We start from the raw sequence: 15,642 nt of genomic DNA, 5'->3' as shown, positions 1-15,642 counted from the left end.
TTAGATCGAAATTAACAAGTCCAGTCGCCACCATCTGCCAAGAGCCAAATCCACGCTCCCACTCTTTTCTTCGTTAACATTTTGACTCTTACCCACAGTTTAAACACAGTACTTTCTTTGTAGGAATAAGGAATGAGGACCCTCTACCCAAAGCTCTGTCTCTTTCCATCTGCCTAAGTTTAAACTTTCCTCTGTCATCAACTTTTAAACTTCAAATTGGGCAATGCGCATTCAATTGATTCTTCTATTTCAGGAACCCATCTTGGATCTGTCAAGTTTTTCAAAATTCTTCCAAAAGGAACAAACCCAAATATAAGAAGGAAAACTAATATTATTCCTCAACCCTAAACCCTAAATCTTGCAACATGTATTTTTATTTGGACCAATACTAAAAAACAGAACCCCCGTCGTCTGAATTCTGAACAGGCCCAAAATAACAATAAAAGGAAGACAGAAGGGGTGATTCAATCATGAATTTCACTAAAAACAACTCATCAGATTTTGGTAAATTAATTTCAGATTAGATTACCAACCAGGCAGACAGAAGAGAAGAAAGCCAGTGAACCACGCCAATGACTACTACTCCCCTCAACCCCTTTATTACAGAGACACGGAACAGAAGACAATTTCAGTCGCCACAGCAAGAGAAGAGCAAGCCTCTAATTTATTCAATTACGAGGTAACACGAACTACGAACTAATGTCCGGATTGAACGGTTCCCATAATCACCTTTAAGAATCGAGATGAAAACTATAGGGGAAAGCAAGACCATTCTCTTTAACCAGAGGACGAAGAGGAAGCTAACCACGAGTTGTACGGATTAATGCGAAGAGATCTTGAAGCTGAGGGATTTGTTTATCCAGGACTTCCAGCTTCCGTTCCCCTTTCGACCGATCGCCGCTCGTGCACCCTCATCCGAACCCTGCTGTTGCTGCTTCTTGCATAAGAGGAATGTCCTTGCGCCGCGCGACCCGATTGGCTCCCAAGGGCTAAGAGCTAAAAAATGAAAATCACAGATTAGTTATTTTTAATGGTGTAAAACAAATAGAAACGAAAGGGAAACCCTAGATGATCGAATTTAGGGAATGATGAATTAGTTAATTACCGTCGGCACCGGCAGCATTGGCGGAGTAGAGAAGGAAATTGTCGAGATCAGAGCCGAGGACGGGAAGGCGGCCCTCACGAGCATAATATCTAAGGGCGGTGTCAATGACGGCATCGACGAGCTCTCCCTCATTGACGAGAAAGCGGAGTGGGCCAGAGCTACCGAGGACGTTAATAGTGATGAGGAGACGACCGCCAATTTTGGCGGCGTGCGGCTTCTTAGGCTTCAGCAAGAGTACCGACATGTTTATGGAATAAATCAAATGGCGCGACGAGAATTAAGCCTTTTTTTTTCTTCTTCTTCAAAAGGAATAAAGGAAGGAAACTGGATCCGATTATGAGAAAAAGAATCAGAGAGCAGTGGCGAAGAAGGAAACAAAAGAGGTGAAAGAGGTGGAAGGGATTTATGGATCGAGGCCGAGGCAGCGATAGTACCAGCCGTGGGAGCGAGATCCGAAGGAGGAAGAAGCAGAAGCGAGAGGAGAAGAGCAGGTTAATCGGAGGAAGAAAAGAGAGGAGAATCGCGCAGTTACCCTCGGTGGTGGTACACCGGAGGAGGGATGCCGCATGCGCACGGGCTCCACCATTCACAACCCACGAGAGAGTAAGCGAGAGAGAGGCAGAAGGTGGATGCAGGCTTGCAGCTCTCCTCTGACACTTGATGCCTCTGCCTCGTTTCCTTTTTTCTCCAGGACTTGCTATTTTCTCTTTCCTTAAACATAAATTTAATATGGTTTCGCTATTTCTTAGTCGGTCCAAGTTGACGACTGATTCTAATCTACGTCTCCTATTCCAACTAAGAGTTTTGGGTGGTTATGGTGAGAAGCAAATGAGATGAATGAAGATGAAGAAAAACGGACGGCCAAAAAGAGACCCGTACGGAAGATATTATCTCCGACACCTGCAAACAAGTGGTTCTCTCCTAAAAAGAATGGGTTTTCTGTCGTCTACCCTTTTTAACGCATCGTAAGGGGCATATTCCTCTCCTTCCATTTAACCACCGAAAGTTGGCCTAAATTGTGAAGACTCGAGTGCTCTTCCGGTTTTGAAAAAGGAGAAAGCTAATGTTGATGTCTGAGTACATGAAGCTTGAGCAGACGTTTTCTAATAAAAACTAGCAAGTAGAGAGTTGTGGCTGCTTCAAGGCCGTCCGTCCCTGAAAGAATAATAGACAGAGCATCTTCGTCCGCTTCATATTCCACCTTGGGTGTTTTTAACAAGGCATTTGTTTGTCATATTGGGCGTTCCAAATACGAGTCTCTTTGACTCGAATCTTAGGAAAGCTAATGCGTACATGATTTTCTTTTTCTTTTGTTTAAAGCAGTTATGAATGGAATAATTCCTTCCTTTGTGAATTGTTCCCACTAATACTCAAACCCAGTGATGAAGGTTTGGAGGTGGCAATTACATGAACGTAAGACCAATGTAAAAAACACCTTAAACAGCGAGATGATTGATTATACATTTACCGAAACAGCAAACTTACCGAAACAGCAAACGAGATACTTGTACCAAAAAAAGCACATCTAGCAAACTCAACCAGCATCTGACAAAGCTGGAAAAATTACATCAGCAGTCTTCAAAATCAGCAAACAGCTCATTTATTTGTTCATCTGTCCAGTTAGTGTGTGATACCCCTGAGATCAGCTTCTTTTTTCCCTTATTTCTCTCATGGTTAGTCTCCTCGGCTGGGGCTCCAAGCCTAGCATTCTCACGAGATGAGGTTCCTGCTGCACCTTCCCGTGGCCTTTGTGTGGCCCCCTCAAGCACAGCTTCTCTTGTTGTGACTATCTCATTAGCCGCTCTATTGAGCCTCTTCTCTACTGAACTTGACACTGCTGCAGCCACTTGGCTACCTTCTATGAAATTGACAGATTTGGATATAAGAATACAAGAATAAATTCTACAAAACAACACAAGGGAAGGTTTAACTACAGATGCAAAAACAAGTTAACCTAGAGAAAGCAATAGCTGAATGTATTTCTCTTGCAAGGCATACCATAATCTGTGCATGTGACTGGAATCGTAGGGAACTTCCGCTTTGGACGGGGTGCACTTTCTATATTGAAGACCTGTTAATGATGAAAATATTCTAAGTTGCTTCACTTCAATGACACTCCAACCTCAGAACAAATAAGAAACAACAAACCACTCTTTTAAAGTCATGAGATCTAATAGTTAGCACAATTCTACCACTAAAGTGGTTAAAAATTGTACTCTCAAAAAAACAGAAGCTGAAGAAGAAAAGAAACAAAAAACATTGCTGGAAGATGTATTGCTTTCACCATGTTTGAGTGAGCCCAGGATCAAACTCTGGGAAGCACGATAATGGACTGTAAGAAAATATATCATCATTCACTAAAAATTCTCATTTTCCAGAACTACTAGTCCTAACTTTGGAGGATGCAGCTTTGACATCCTTTGGCTTCATAAAGTAATAATCAATAAAAAGTTGGGTACATGGTTTGGTACCAGGCCAAAGAGCCAAATACACTAACATAGAGAGCAACAATGAATCTTCTCATCAAATATGAGATCTAACATGCTGGTAAAACAAACAAAACCAGTTGAGAGAGATCTTCCTTTGGCATAACATACTTGAAGGCTATGTACTTGTGGTTCCCGATTTTTATATTACTAGCAGTATCACTCAAGTTCTCCTTAGACATAAAATTGGGATGTTAATAGACTTGTAAGTAATTGACAAAGAATTATCTATAAGACTTGTAAAGTGAAGTTGTATTTAGGATGACACGGATCTAATTTGTTGAAAGTCATAGACAAGCTTAGGTGGCATTATTGCAAATATCTTATGTTCTTTGTCCTTTCTTCACTCTTTCTAGGGTGAAGGGAATACTTGTAATTTATGTACTCTTCACATCTATAAATAAAGGTTAAGGGGGAGGATTTGGATATCTTCTCTCATCTTATCTCCTCTACGTGGCCATCTATCTCTCTCTCATTCGTTCTCACATCTCTCTTCATTCACGTCACTTTACTTCTTCTCCTCTTCTCCTTCCCTCTCCTTTCCTATACTCGAAGTTGAAGATCTCAGTATTATGGAGTCCTAAAATCAACATGGTATCATAACAATGATTTCAAGATTCCAAAATTTATTTTTACTCAGATCATGATTCATGAAAGAATTACATGGAGGAACCGCATGACAAAGATAAGTTTATCTCTAGTTCTTGGTTCTGAAGCAGTTGATATTTCATGCTTCTCTTCGGTACCATTTATTGCTGCTAATCTGCTGGTATGCTTGCTACTTTTCTCGGTATACTTGTCGGTATCTTAAGTTGTTGTGCTTCTCCCAAGAGTGGTATACTTGGCTGAATTCGGTTTTTCCTCTTTAAGTTGTTGGATAGAACCTCTGAAAACTAGCTGCAAGAGACCTCACTTCCATACTTTGGAGAAACTGATCCGTCGGTTGTCCTTGTATCAATCAAGGCTTAAGGTTTATGAAAACCATTTCAGTTTTTCAGAGGCTGAAAACCAAAGGACCCTGCAATGAAGTCAGCACTCGAAAGTTGCTTGCCATCATATGAGAATTTGGTATTATTGATTTCAGAGGCAAACAACCTACATGCTCTAATTGGTACGATGATGTCTTGATCCTTTCACTCAAGACTTGAATTCAAGATATGTTGAAGACCCGTTTTGAAGACCCGTTTTACTCACAACAGAAGGGTTGTAATGCTTTATCAGTGACAGTGGAGGTCAAACTCGCCCATAACCGTTTCTATCGGGTACAATAAAAAGGTGGTTGAAGCGACTCCCAAGTTCGGTCTGGCATTGGCTCTTAAGCCATGTGTTGAAGTGCAGATATAGAAGAGTCTCACATGACTCTCATAACAAGAAGTCTTATAGAACCAGAATTATTATGGAAGGTCTCATTGGAGAGTTTCATTTAAAAGGTGTTTTAGTTATGTTAATCTTCTATTTATGTTCAGTTGTTATTGTTCTAGAACTTATCTTTTGGTGTTTAACTTTGGGTGTAATTGGGACAAAAGTAGTTTAATTGTAATTGGACTCTACTACTTTCCTCAATTATAAATAGGAGCTGATGTACTCAGATTACAACAAATTAGTGAAATTTTTCTCTTCTCCAGAAATTCAACATGGTACCAGAGCAAGTTCTGTGAGTTGACTTAATCAACCCACAAAGATAATGTGATCCTTTTCTGATTTATCATCTTTAGTAGTTTAGGTTTGTATTCTTTCTTTTTTTTCTCTTTTTAGTCCCAATACCCATTGTTTTCTTGGCGTTTGCACATCCATACTAAGCTTTTCATATTGAAAATTATATATTGAAAGAAAGATCTTCAAGACTACTTTTCAATACAAAAAAAATTTTGGAAATCTGAATTTTCTACAAAGAGAAATCGATATTTGAAGTAACAAATGTCAGACTACAAGAGAGGTTCGTGCAGTAGCAAAAACCTTCAACTTTCGACCCATTTTATGCCATCAAGAATGAGACATTATATGGAGAATTATATATCAAAAGAAATATTTGTCAGTCTATTTTTTCCCTACTCAACCAATTCTCAATCTGATTTTTCTAGAGGGAGATCAATCTTGGAAGAGTCAATGATTATGCTGGCCAAAGAAGAAAGAGTACTCAATTTGGCCAGATTACAAAGTCCGAAATCTATCAAATTCTTTATCTCAAAAGAATTTTATTTTATGAAGATAAGTTATACTATTGAAGTCTAGTTTTATAAGGAGAAATTTCATGTCAGTCTGATCTATATTTAAGGAGATATCGGCATTAGAGTCGGAAAGGGTCAAGCTACACAACAAAGAGAATCAAGAAGTTATAAAAGATTCAAGAACGAATCTTTTGTGTCAAATTAGGTGTTAAATTAAAGCTCTTCGAGTCTAGTTTCTTGAGCAACAAACCGTTTGTAATTCTAAGTGATATTTTGTGAGATATTAATATCAGAAGTACCAAATGTCAGTTCTGCTAAAAACCTTTTTTTTCCTATTTTTTCTCCTATTATCTCTCTAGGCATTGACGTAAATTGAGTTTCCTTTTCTACTAAAATCCAAGCTTTATAGCCAAATTTGTCTTCTAATCAAAGAGTTTTGGTCTGACTTCAACATTATCTTCTTTTTTGCATCCTCTTTGATCCCAGAAATCTCTGATTTTTGGAAAGTCTAATTTAGGAATGTGCTGCTAATTCAGGAAAGTCTATCATTGGAAAGTTTGTGTCTTGATTCTACTAAATTTGGAAAGTATTCCAGATAGGAATTCGTTGAGTATTTGATTAAAAACTTTCGTGATATGGACTAATCAATTTCAAAACAGAAACTTGCAAGTTAAATTATGCAATTATCAAAGTTTCCATAGTCAATGTTGTATTCAAGTTTGGAGTTTTTGTTACTTGCTTGTATATCTTCTGCATCATCAACTTCAAAAAAATTTGCTCTCCCTCATGAAATTATCTTTAGGTTATACTTGGTCAAATTTGTTAAGTTATTTTTCTATTATTATAATCTTCTTCTTATTATTGAGGTGGTTATTTTTCCTTCGCTACATTCCCCACATATCCCTTTTTATCGGTTACCTTTCTCCTACCATTCTTGTTTTACTCTTGCATACTCTTTTGGGGTCAACCTCTTGTGCGTTGCTTTGGTTGGTTTTTAGTTTTATATACATATGGGTGTTTTAAGTACATTGAAACTTTTTTATGATTACCCTCAAGTGGATTTTTATCGTTGTCCTTTGAGTGACAAACGTTATCCTTTTTAGTGATTATTATCACTATTTTTGTTTGAAATCCTATGAGGTTGGTTTAGAATTTTTTTGATACACACATCACTCAGCTTATTTTTTGAGAGTTTGTGTCTGATTGAGTTCTTATCCTCGAGACACCTTGACAGAGGAGATAATAAATATAGTTATGCATTTGTTTCAAACTGGGATTACACTGATACCTTCCAGCATGGGGGGGGGTTGTAAAAGAAGAAGTATAAGAAGAAAAAAATATTCAAAAAAGGGGAGCACAAAAGATGAAGTTTTTGCTTCAATGAAGAATTGCATCTGTGAGGAATTTTTTCAGCAAAAAAAATTGAAGACCAAAAATCTTTTTCATTGCAAGCTGAAGTTATAAACTCCAACTTGAGGGGGAGTGTAGAATAATAGATATGAAAGAGTCTCACATGACACAACAAGAAATCTTACAGAGCCAGAATTATTATGGAAGGAGGTCTCATTGGAGAGTTTCAATTAAAAAGTGTTTTAGTTATGTTAGTATTCTATTTATGTTCAATTGTTCACTTATGTTTTAGTGTTTAACTTTAGGTGCAATTAGGACAAGGGTAGTTTAATTGTAATTAGACTCTATTACTTTCATTTATTATAAATAGGGGGTTCATGTACTTAGATTACAACAAGTTAGCGAAGTTTTTCTCTTTTCCAAAAATTCAACACCATGATCACACTCAATTGATCCTAGTATGCAATTTTCGCTTCCACTTCATCATGGTATTCGACTTGATGGTATTCTCTGATGATCATGCACTCTGTTACTGCTAATCTCTCTCGGTCTCACGTAGCCTGATAATCGGTTGGTTGGCACTCAACAATTCCACCTTGATGAATGTATTCAATGGAGCCAGCCTGAGATTGGTCCCTCAGAATCCAAAGTTCGAGTATACGTCGGCTTTAGCTCCGTAAGACAAATGGAACAGCTGCTATGGATCCTTAACTGGGGTCTAATTTCCTTTTACTCTCTCATTGACTGCCTGAATGAAGGATACAGTTGGCTTCGTTACTACACTGGAAATATTATCTTTGTTGCTCTCTCATTGGAATCATCCAACCTGGTATCTATCTGCTCTCACCAGCCTGGCCATCGGATTCATTCTGAGTTGATCTCGTGAGTTATCTGGCTGTACTGCTCGACAGATCCTCCATAACTTGATGCTTAGCTTGGAAAGTTTGGATCGAAACGAGTAGCTCAGCATCCTGGGTTCAAGGAACTTCCTTCTGTGTCCAGAGCCCGCTAAAGCTACAGCTGGAACAGTGGCATTGCCTCCTGGAACGTTGCTGGTTCTCTCGAGAAAATCTCTCTGGTACTGCACTGGTTCTCTTTGGTAATCTCTCCGTTGTCTCTGATAATAGAAGAAAGACTCAGGAGACAGCTGGTAAGCTTTTTGGTTTCCATCTGAAGCCTGAAACGAGTTCAGAAGAATCTGCTATCTATCCTTATTCTCGTGAGCTTAATTTGACCATCCAGATCTTAGACCCACTCAACCAAATCTGGCTTAATGCTGTCAATCCGAAAAAATATTTCCGAGTTACTGCATATAACTAGTTTATCCTCACTCTGCCGGGTTCGAACCAGCGACCTGCATATCAGCCAGATTGGGTAAACTCGGACTCATGAGTCAGTCTGACTCGGCCATCTCAACCCGACTCGGATTAAATCAGGATCACTGCCTCAGCTTGACTCATAATCTTTCACTCATTGTCAAAGCTGCTATCTCCTATTTGCTTTAATCCTTGGATTATTTTCAGCTATTACTATTGGATTATTACTCTCGGCTTGCCCTACAATGGCTTTTAAGAACACTGAAGGCCAGAAGTCTGTCTCTGAAGCCGAGTTTGCACTGCTTCAGAAGATCAAGCGCTTGATGTCTGATACAAACAACTAGGCCATCTCCGACAAGATTTCTCCTATTATTACTACTTCTATAATAGGTATGGTTCCAGCTACTTCTCCATCTTGGATCATTGACTCTGGGACCTTTGAGCACTTGATAGGTAGTGGTACCCTCCTGAATTCTATCTCTCCTTGTTTACCTGACAAATTTGTTTCTATAACAGATGGATCCCAAACCAAGGTATGTGGGGTGGGGTCAACATTTGCTACACCTACTCTTCATTTAAAAGATATCTTATTTATTCCTAAGTTTCCATTAAGCTTTTATCCATTAGTCAACTCATAAAAAAATTTAACCGTTCCATCACTTTTTCTCCCACTTTTTGTGTTTTTCAAAACAGATTATTGGTAGAGGTCGTGAAAGAGGGGGTTCTACTATCTTGATTCACCAGCATTAACGGCCACCACTAGTGCTCAACACATGGCTCTTCAGTGGCACAATAGGTTAGGGCATCCTTCCCTTCAATCACCCAAACAGATTATTCCTACATTATAGTCCATATCCAGTCTCAACTATAAAGACTGTCAAATGAGTAAACACCAACGGAGTACATATTCTCCTTGCAGTGAAACCAAGAGTATTGCCCCATTTTCTTTAGTCCATATTGATATACGGAGCCCTATGAACATCTCTAATGTTTCCCAGTCTAAGTATTTCGTTACATTTGTGGATGACTTCTCCTGTGTTACATGGTTGTTCTTGTTAAAAGAGAGATCAAAAGTCTTACCTCTTTTAAAGTTTTTTTTCTGTCATGGTATCTACTCAGCTCCATACTACCTTAAAGACTATTCGCTCCGATAATGCCAATGAATATATGTCTTCAAACTTCCTAACTTTTTGCCAGGACAAAGGCATCATTCACCAATCCTCTTGTGTCTACACACCACAACAAAATGGTGTAGTTGAAAGAAAAAATAGACACATTCTTGAGTTTGACCGTGATCTACTCCATCATATGCATGTGCCTCATTTCTACTAGCCCCATGCTCTTCTTACCACCTGTTATCTCATTAACAGGTTACTTCTTCAGTGCTTCGTCAACAGACACCATATTCCTGTCTTTTTCCAGGTGATAAATTGTTTCTCTTCCTTAGAGAGTTTTTGGGTGTACCAATTTTGTTCATAATACTTTCACACATACTACTAAATTGGATCCCAGGGCACTTAAATGTATCTTTTTGAGGTATTCTCATACTCAGAAATGATATGTCCGTTACAATCTATCTCTTTGGAAGTTGTTTGTTTCTATTGATGTCACATTTTTTAAGAATCGACATCTTATCCATCCATTGATGCCCCACCTGGTTTTTCTGCAACTAATGAGTTTCCTAAACCTATTATGATAATTGATGAACTCACAACTCATGGCTGTATTGATGTACTTGACCCACCCCTTGAAGCATTGGCCGACATTCCACCTGTGGAGTCTCCAGATTCCTTTGAGGTAAGTTCTCCTTCCCCGCCCCCTATTTTTGGTCCTTTATTTGATATCCGGCCTATTGCTCTTAGGAAAGAACCTAGGTGCACCTAGGGCTTGCACCCGACCTTCTACCTCTCACCCCAATGCTAATTTTTTAACTTTTTTTTAAATGAATTTTTTTATTGCTCATTTTTTATCTACCCATCGATTATCACCATCTTGTTGTCAGTTTCTTACCTCCATTTCTTCTATTGTTATTCCTCAATCTTATTTGGAGGCCCTTCAAAATCCAGAATGGAAAGCAACCATGGACGAAGAAAAATGGCAGTTCTTTATGAGAATCAAACATGGCGTCTTGTTTCCTTATCATCTAGTAAAAAGTCAAGAGGCTGTAAATGGGTCTTCACTATCAAACAAAATCCAGATGGCATGGTGGCCCGCCTTAAAGCCTGACTTGTGGCTAAAGAAACTTTTTCCCCCGTCACCAAGCTCAACTCAGTGCATCTCTTATTATCTCTGGCTACTAATTCTCGATGACCTGTCTTCCATTGAGATGTAAAAAAAGTCTTCCTCAATGGCGATATTAAGGGGGAAATTTATATGCAACAACCACCTAGATATGTGGTTGAGGGGGAGTTGGTGTGCCGCGTTACAAAAATCATTATATGGTCTGAAACAACCTCTGCAGGACTCATTTGACAAGTTTAGTCAAGCAATTATTCGATTTGGGTTCACAAGTGCTCTATGGGCCATTCTATATATGTCAAACATACTAAGAAAGGAGTTGTACTACTTGTTGTATAAGTAGATGACATTATTCTGACAGGTAGTGATTTTGATAACATTAGTCAAGTAAAAAACAAGATATGCAATGAATTCAAGACGAAAGACTTGGGACTTCTAAGTATTTTCTCGGTATTGAGGTTCTTCAATCCCAGCATGGTATTATCTTATCATAGGGGGGGTTAGTGCACATGACTCGGGACATGATCTTCATGCGCATTACGCAGTTCATGTCCTGATGTCGTTAGGGAGCGCCGAAATTCATGTCATGTACATGAAGATACATGACTCAAGAGTTCATGTCTCAAGAGTAACGGGTGGAAAGTGCTTTCCGACCGATTTTGAGAATCATCTACATGACTCTCGCGCGGGCTCTCTCTTGACGAGTGGGGCTATCTCTCGGGGCTCTCTCTACCGCACACCCTCTCTGCCATTTCATTCCCGCAGCCCTCTCTCGTTCCGCGGCCCTCTCTCGGTGTTGCCGCAACCCTCTCTCGTTCCGCAGCCCTCTCTCGGTGTTGCCCGCCGCCGTCGCCGTTGCCTACTAGCCCGTCCCCGTCACCATCGCCGTTGCCCTCTGGCTCTCAGCTGAGGAAGACGACGATGGTTTAATTTTTCCTAAGTTAGGAAAAATTAAACTATCTTCATAAAAATCATTAATTTATCATTTTTATTTATAAAATAATTATTTTTATTTATAAAATAATTATTTTTATTTATAAAATAATTATTTTTATTTATAAAATATATTTATTTTACAATTACTATATTAAAATAGTGATTTAATAGTCATAATTAAAATATTTTTAAAATAAATATTTGATAAATTATTTTTGGCATAATTATCCGATTGCTATAGTTAATTAAACCAATCGTTTTAAATTTTGTGATAATATATTGTTAATTAATAATACATAAAATATATTATGTACAAATATATAGTGTGTTAAAGTTATGATTAGATCAATTTTTTCTCTTAAATTATTCATTTTTAGGTTAAAGTATATCATATGTTATTAATAAATTAATAACTCAACGTATTACTTCGCTTTTGTTATTTATAATGTTATTTATTTATTATTTGTAATTAATCATGTAGGTATTTCATTGGCTCATGTAATTACCATATTAATGCACAATAAAATATCTAATTCAATTAATAAATATATTAGTATATTTAATTATACATTAAATAACTTATTCGTGTAGTAATAATGGTTGTTTTACCTAATTTGGGGTTTAAGGATTATGTTGTAATTAAGTGCATTGTAAAGGTTTAGAGATTCTCTTGTTTTTTATGTTTTTCTCATGTTGGGGCACTAACACTGGAAACTGTTTTCCAGTGCACATGAAGTCGTCAACACTAACACCAAGTGCGAAGATGATCTTCATGTACATGATTGACATGATCTTCATGTTGGACATGAACTTGATCTTCAAGAATCCATTTGGGGCACTAACCCCCCCATAGAGAAAATATGTTCTTGACTTGCTTGAAGAAAAAAGAAGGATGAGATATCGCCCTGTTGACACCCCAATGGAGACAAATACAAAACTATGTGCTGGCTCGAGAGAAGAAGTTGATGTTGGCAAGTACCAGAAGCTAGTTGGCAAGCTTATTTATCTCCCAGTTACTAGACCAAATTTTTCTTTTGCAGTTAGTGTGGTCAGTCAATAAATGCATATACCTCAGATGCCTCATTGGTAGGCATTGGAGAGGATTCTCTGGTACTTGAAAAATGCACCAAGGCAAGGGATCTTATATAAGTATCATGGTCATCTCAATATTGAAAGTTTTGCCGATGCGGATTGGGCTGGATCACTAGATGATAGAAAATTTACTTCAGGATATTATACTCTAGTTGGAGGTAACTTTGTTACATGGAGGAGTAAAAAACAAAATGTGGTTACAAGGTTCAAAGCATAAGCAAAATATAGAGCCATGGCACATGCAGTAAGTGAGCTTCTATGGATTAAATCTCTCCTAGTTGAATTGGGATTTCACAAAAAAAGGCCTTATGGAACTCTATTGTGATAATCAAGCAGTAACCACATTGCCTCCAACCCAGTGTTTCATGAGAGAACTAAGCATATCGAGGTGGACTGTCACTTTGAAAGAGAAAAGTTGCAAGCATGAATCATAAGCATTAAACACAACTCATAGACAACTTGATAATGTGTTCACGAAGTCAATCGACACCAAAATTCTCTCCACTACATGTACCAAGCTGGAGTTATATGAATTTTTTACCACTAGCTTGAGGGGGAGTGCTGAAAGTCATAGGCAAGCTTAGGTCGCATTACTGTAAATATCTTATGTTCTTTGTATTTTCAACACTCTTTCTAGGGTGAAAGGTATACTTGTAATTTATGTACTCTTGACATCTATAAATCAAGGTTAAGGAAGAGGGTTTGGATATCTTCCACAACCCTTATTCTCCTCTCTCTTCTCTCTTCTGCTTGTCCATCTCTCCCTCTCACTCTCTCATTCGTTCTCCCTCTCTCTTCATTCATCTCACTTTACTTCTTCTCCTCTTCTCCTTCCATCTTCTTTCTTATACTCTAAGTAGAAGATCTCGGTATTATGGAATCCTGAAATCAACATAATTAAATTCATTGAGGAGAGACTACTGCATTTATAAGTGGTTGATAGCACAGTAATCTTATGTCTCCTCTAACCAAGAAAGACAAGATTGAGATTTCAGCATGTTGACTTGCATGCAGTTGATGAAATCTTCTCATGTAATAAGGCAAATGGAAGTTAGCTTCTACAAACAGCAACTAAGTGAAATTGTATCACTTCAATAATATCACATGACCACAATGACGGTACCATTTTCAAATAATAACAAGCCACAGAGACAACAGAGGAGGAAGTTTATTCTGAAGCTAAGTTACACACATACAATAGTTCAAAATCAATGTCATATGGTTCTCTAGCCCAAAGCAACTCTATCTACGCTAGCCATAGTAAACATGTAATTCATCAGTCAAGTTCATTATTGATGTGATCTAATGCTAGTAACACAGGCATCAGAAGAGGTTCCTCAGTGAAGGACCCCTTCTGCTTTCATTATCATAATTTCTTACGAATAAGAACAATATTGCCAACAGTGGCATGAGTGTTATAGTTTCTTATATGGTTCTGATGCCGAAGTCATCATACCTACTATAAATGGAAATTATAGCTACAGAAGATTTTTCCTACTGTTTAACAATTTATAATTGCCCAGAGGGAGAGCAAACCTGGACTACATTCTCGATTGTTATATTGAGATATTTTGCTGAGCCAAACGTACAGAAAACAACTACCTGCAAGACCCATTTGTTAGATAATACCAACTCAACTACCGCGGAAGTTTATTGTCTTTTCTGGTAAAATTCAATAAAGAAGGGCCATTACATGTAAATAACGGATTCAATGAAATGATAAAGATAGCAAAACCTGCTCAAGAACAATGACGGAACCAACTGTTATGTCCTTGGAGAAATTGCTTTCCGAAACAACTTTCCTGTGGATGGTAGCACCTACCGTAGCAGAGGGATCCTGAAGTTAAATTTTCTCTATCGTTAACTGCGATAAGCAACTAAAGGTCAAATCTCAACACAGAACCCAGAAGACAAAGTACCTTCAGCGTTACAAATAGGTCGCCAAGACCATTCGGCTTGCAAGATTTGATAATCGCTACAAGCTAAAAATAAAAAGATAAAAAAAAAAGCAAGAAGAAATACGAATGGCTAAAATGAAAAAAGAGCAAAGGACTTTCCTAAAAAAAATGATGCTTTTAACGGTACCTTTGGGACCCTTTCCGTCCTTTGGCTAGTCTTGACTGAACGCAATAAAGCTGATTTTGTTGCCAAATCCGTTCCCGCTCCTTATAATTTTACAAAGCGTTAGAAAGAAGACGAAAATATCCAACGAACAAGAATTTCAGTAACTCACTGATTAAGATTATGAAAATGCTGTTACCGAGGTAATCCAATGCGCATAGCCAGGCGCTTGTTTTGAAGTCTTCATCATCGACTACATTTGCCATTTGTGAGATGTTAACCGCATAAGGCTCCGACTTGTGTTGAGGGTTGAGGTTTTGGCGGTGGATTGCTGCCTGAACGGTGCCCGCTGGCCCTGGAATGCGACGCTTGGACGGAACTTGTGGTATGTGATTCTCCTCGGGAACTGGAGGAACACAATTCTGGATGAGAACTTGGAGCGGTGTTGGCTGAGAAAGGGGTTCTAGGTAAGGAGCGGTTCCGTATTGGGGCAGAGATGGACAACGAAGTTGTGAACAGGGTTGTAGAAGGGGAGGATCTTGAGAGGGAGTCAGCGACAGTTGGGGCTGGGGCGAGGAACGGTTGCAAGGGAGAAGGGTTGAAGGTGGGAGGAAGGCAGAGAGATCGGAATCGTCGACGTCTAGCGCTTCCCACGACTCCATCAGTCAATTACATTGCCAAGAAGCTCGACTCGACGCTTCCGGACGGCTTAAAACTGGCAGCGTTGGGGGCGGAGGCGGGAAAGTTTTCAAGCATACCCATTGTCTCGTACGTGCCGTAGGTCTTTGTTCCCGCAATGAACTTGAATTTAAACGAAGAATTGAATTGAAATTAAATGAATTGATTTAACTTCAACTCACGAATTCAAGTATACGGGAAAACAGATTTCA

The 15,642-nt window shown here is 38.5% G+C and overlaps 2 protein-coding genes across 5 annotated transcripts; both read right to left on the bottom strand.

Annotated features, from left to right (window-relative positions):
- Positions 1 to 560: 560 nt before the first annotated feature.
- Positions 561 to 1,821, bottom strand: LOC137941935 (uncharacterized). The gene is made up of 2 exons (XM_068787554.1): positions 1,106 to 1,821; positions 561 to 996 (listed from the first exon to the last, which is right to left on the bottom strand). The coding sequence occupies exons 1-2, from the start codon at positions 1,347 to 1,349 to the stop codon at positions 821 to 823; spliced, it is 420 nt and encodes a 139-aa protein (XP_068643655.1). The 5' UTR covers positions 1,350 to 1,821; the 3' UTR covers positions 561 to 820.
- A 520-nt stretch (positions 1,822 to 2,341) lies between these two features.
- On the bottom strand, positions 2,342 to 15,416 carry LOC137941934 (uncharacterized). 4 transcript variants are annotated; one of them, XM_068787549.1, is made up of 7 exons: positions 14,952 to 15,416; positions 14,777 to 14,856; positions 14,611 to 14,673; positions 14,427 to 14,528; positions 14,228 to 14,293; positions 3,104 to 3,176; positions 2,342 to 2,963 (listed from the first exon to the last, which is right to left on the bottom strand). In XM_068787549.1, exons 1-7 carry the CDS (start codon positions 15,412 to 15,414, stop codon positions 2,674 to 2,676), a joined length of 1,137 nt encoding a protein of 378 aa, XP_068643650.1. In that variant the 5' UTR covers positions 15,415 to 15,416; the 3' UTR covers positions 2,342 to 2,673. The 4 variants fall into 4 exon arrangements, with proteins under 4 accessions (XP_068643650.1, XP_068643651.1, XP_068643654.1 ...); XM_068787550.1 differs by having other exon boundaries at positions 2,342 to 2,960; XM_068787553.1 differs by having other exon boundaries at positions 14,514 to 14,528.
- Between the last annotated feature and the right edge of the window lie 226 nt (positions 15,417 to 15,642).

Source organism: Aristolochia californica, unplaced genomic scaffold, assembly GCF_029961685.1.
Source record: "Aristolochia californica isolate CCGP_79_NKW_82.1479 unplaced genomic scaffold, dmAriCali1.0.hap1 SCAF_9, whole genome shotgun sequence".
Lineage (NCBI taxonomy): Eukaryota > Viridiplantae > Streptophyta > Magnoliopsida > Piperales > Aristolochiaceae > Aristolochia > Aristolochia californica.
The sequence above is the reverse complement of the archived record's forward strand: the minus strand, read 5'-3'. Positions and strand labels throughout refer to the sequence as shown.

Excerpts from the sequence above, each read along its gene's own strand:
- LOC137941934 (XM_068787549.1), bottom strand. The coding sequence starts at position 15,414 with ATGGAGTCGTGGGAAGCGCTAGACGTCGACGATTCCGATCTCTCTGCC. Across the intron at positions 14,529-14,610 it reads ACCTATTTGTAACGCTGAAG|GATCCCTCTGCTACGGTAGG; the intron begins GTACTTTGTCTT and ends ATTTAACTTCAG. Across the intron at positions 14,294-14,426 it reads CCGTCATTGTTCTTGAGCAG|GTAGTTGTTTTCTGTACGTT; the intron begins GTTTTGCTATCT and ends TGGGTCTTGCAG.
- LOC137941935 (XM_068787554.1), bottom strand. The coding sequence starts at position 1,349 with ATGTCGGTACTCTTGCTGAAGCCTAAGAAGCCGCACGCCGCCAAAATT. Across the intron at positions 997-1,105 it reads CAATGCTGCCGGTGCCGACG|CTCTTAGCCCTTGGGAGCCA; the intron begins GTAATTAACTAA and ends TTCATTTTTTAG.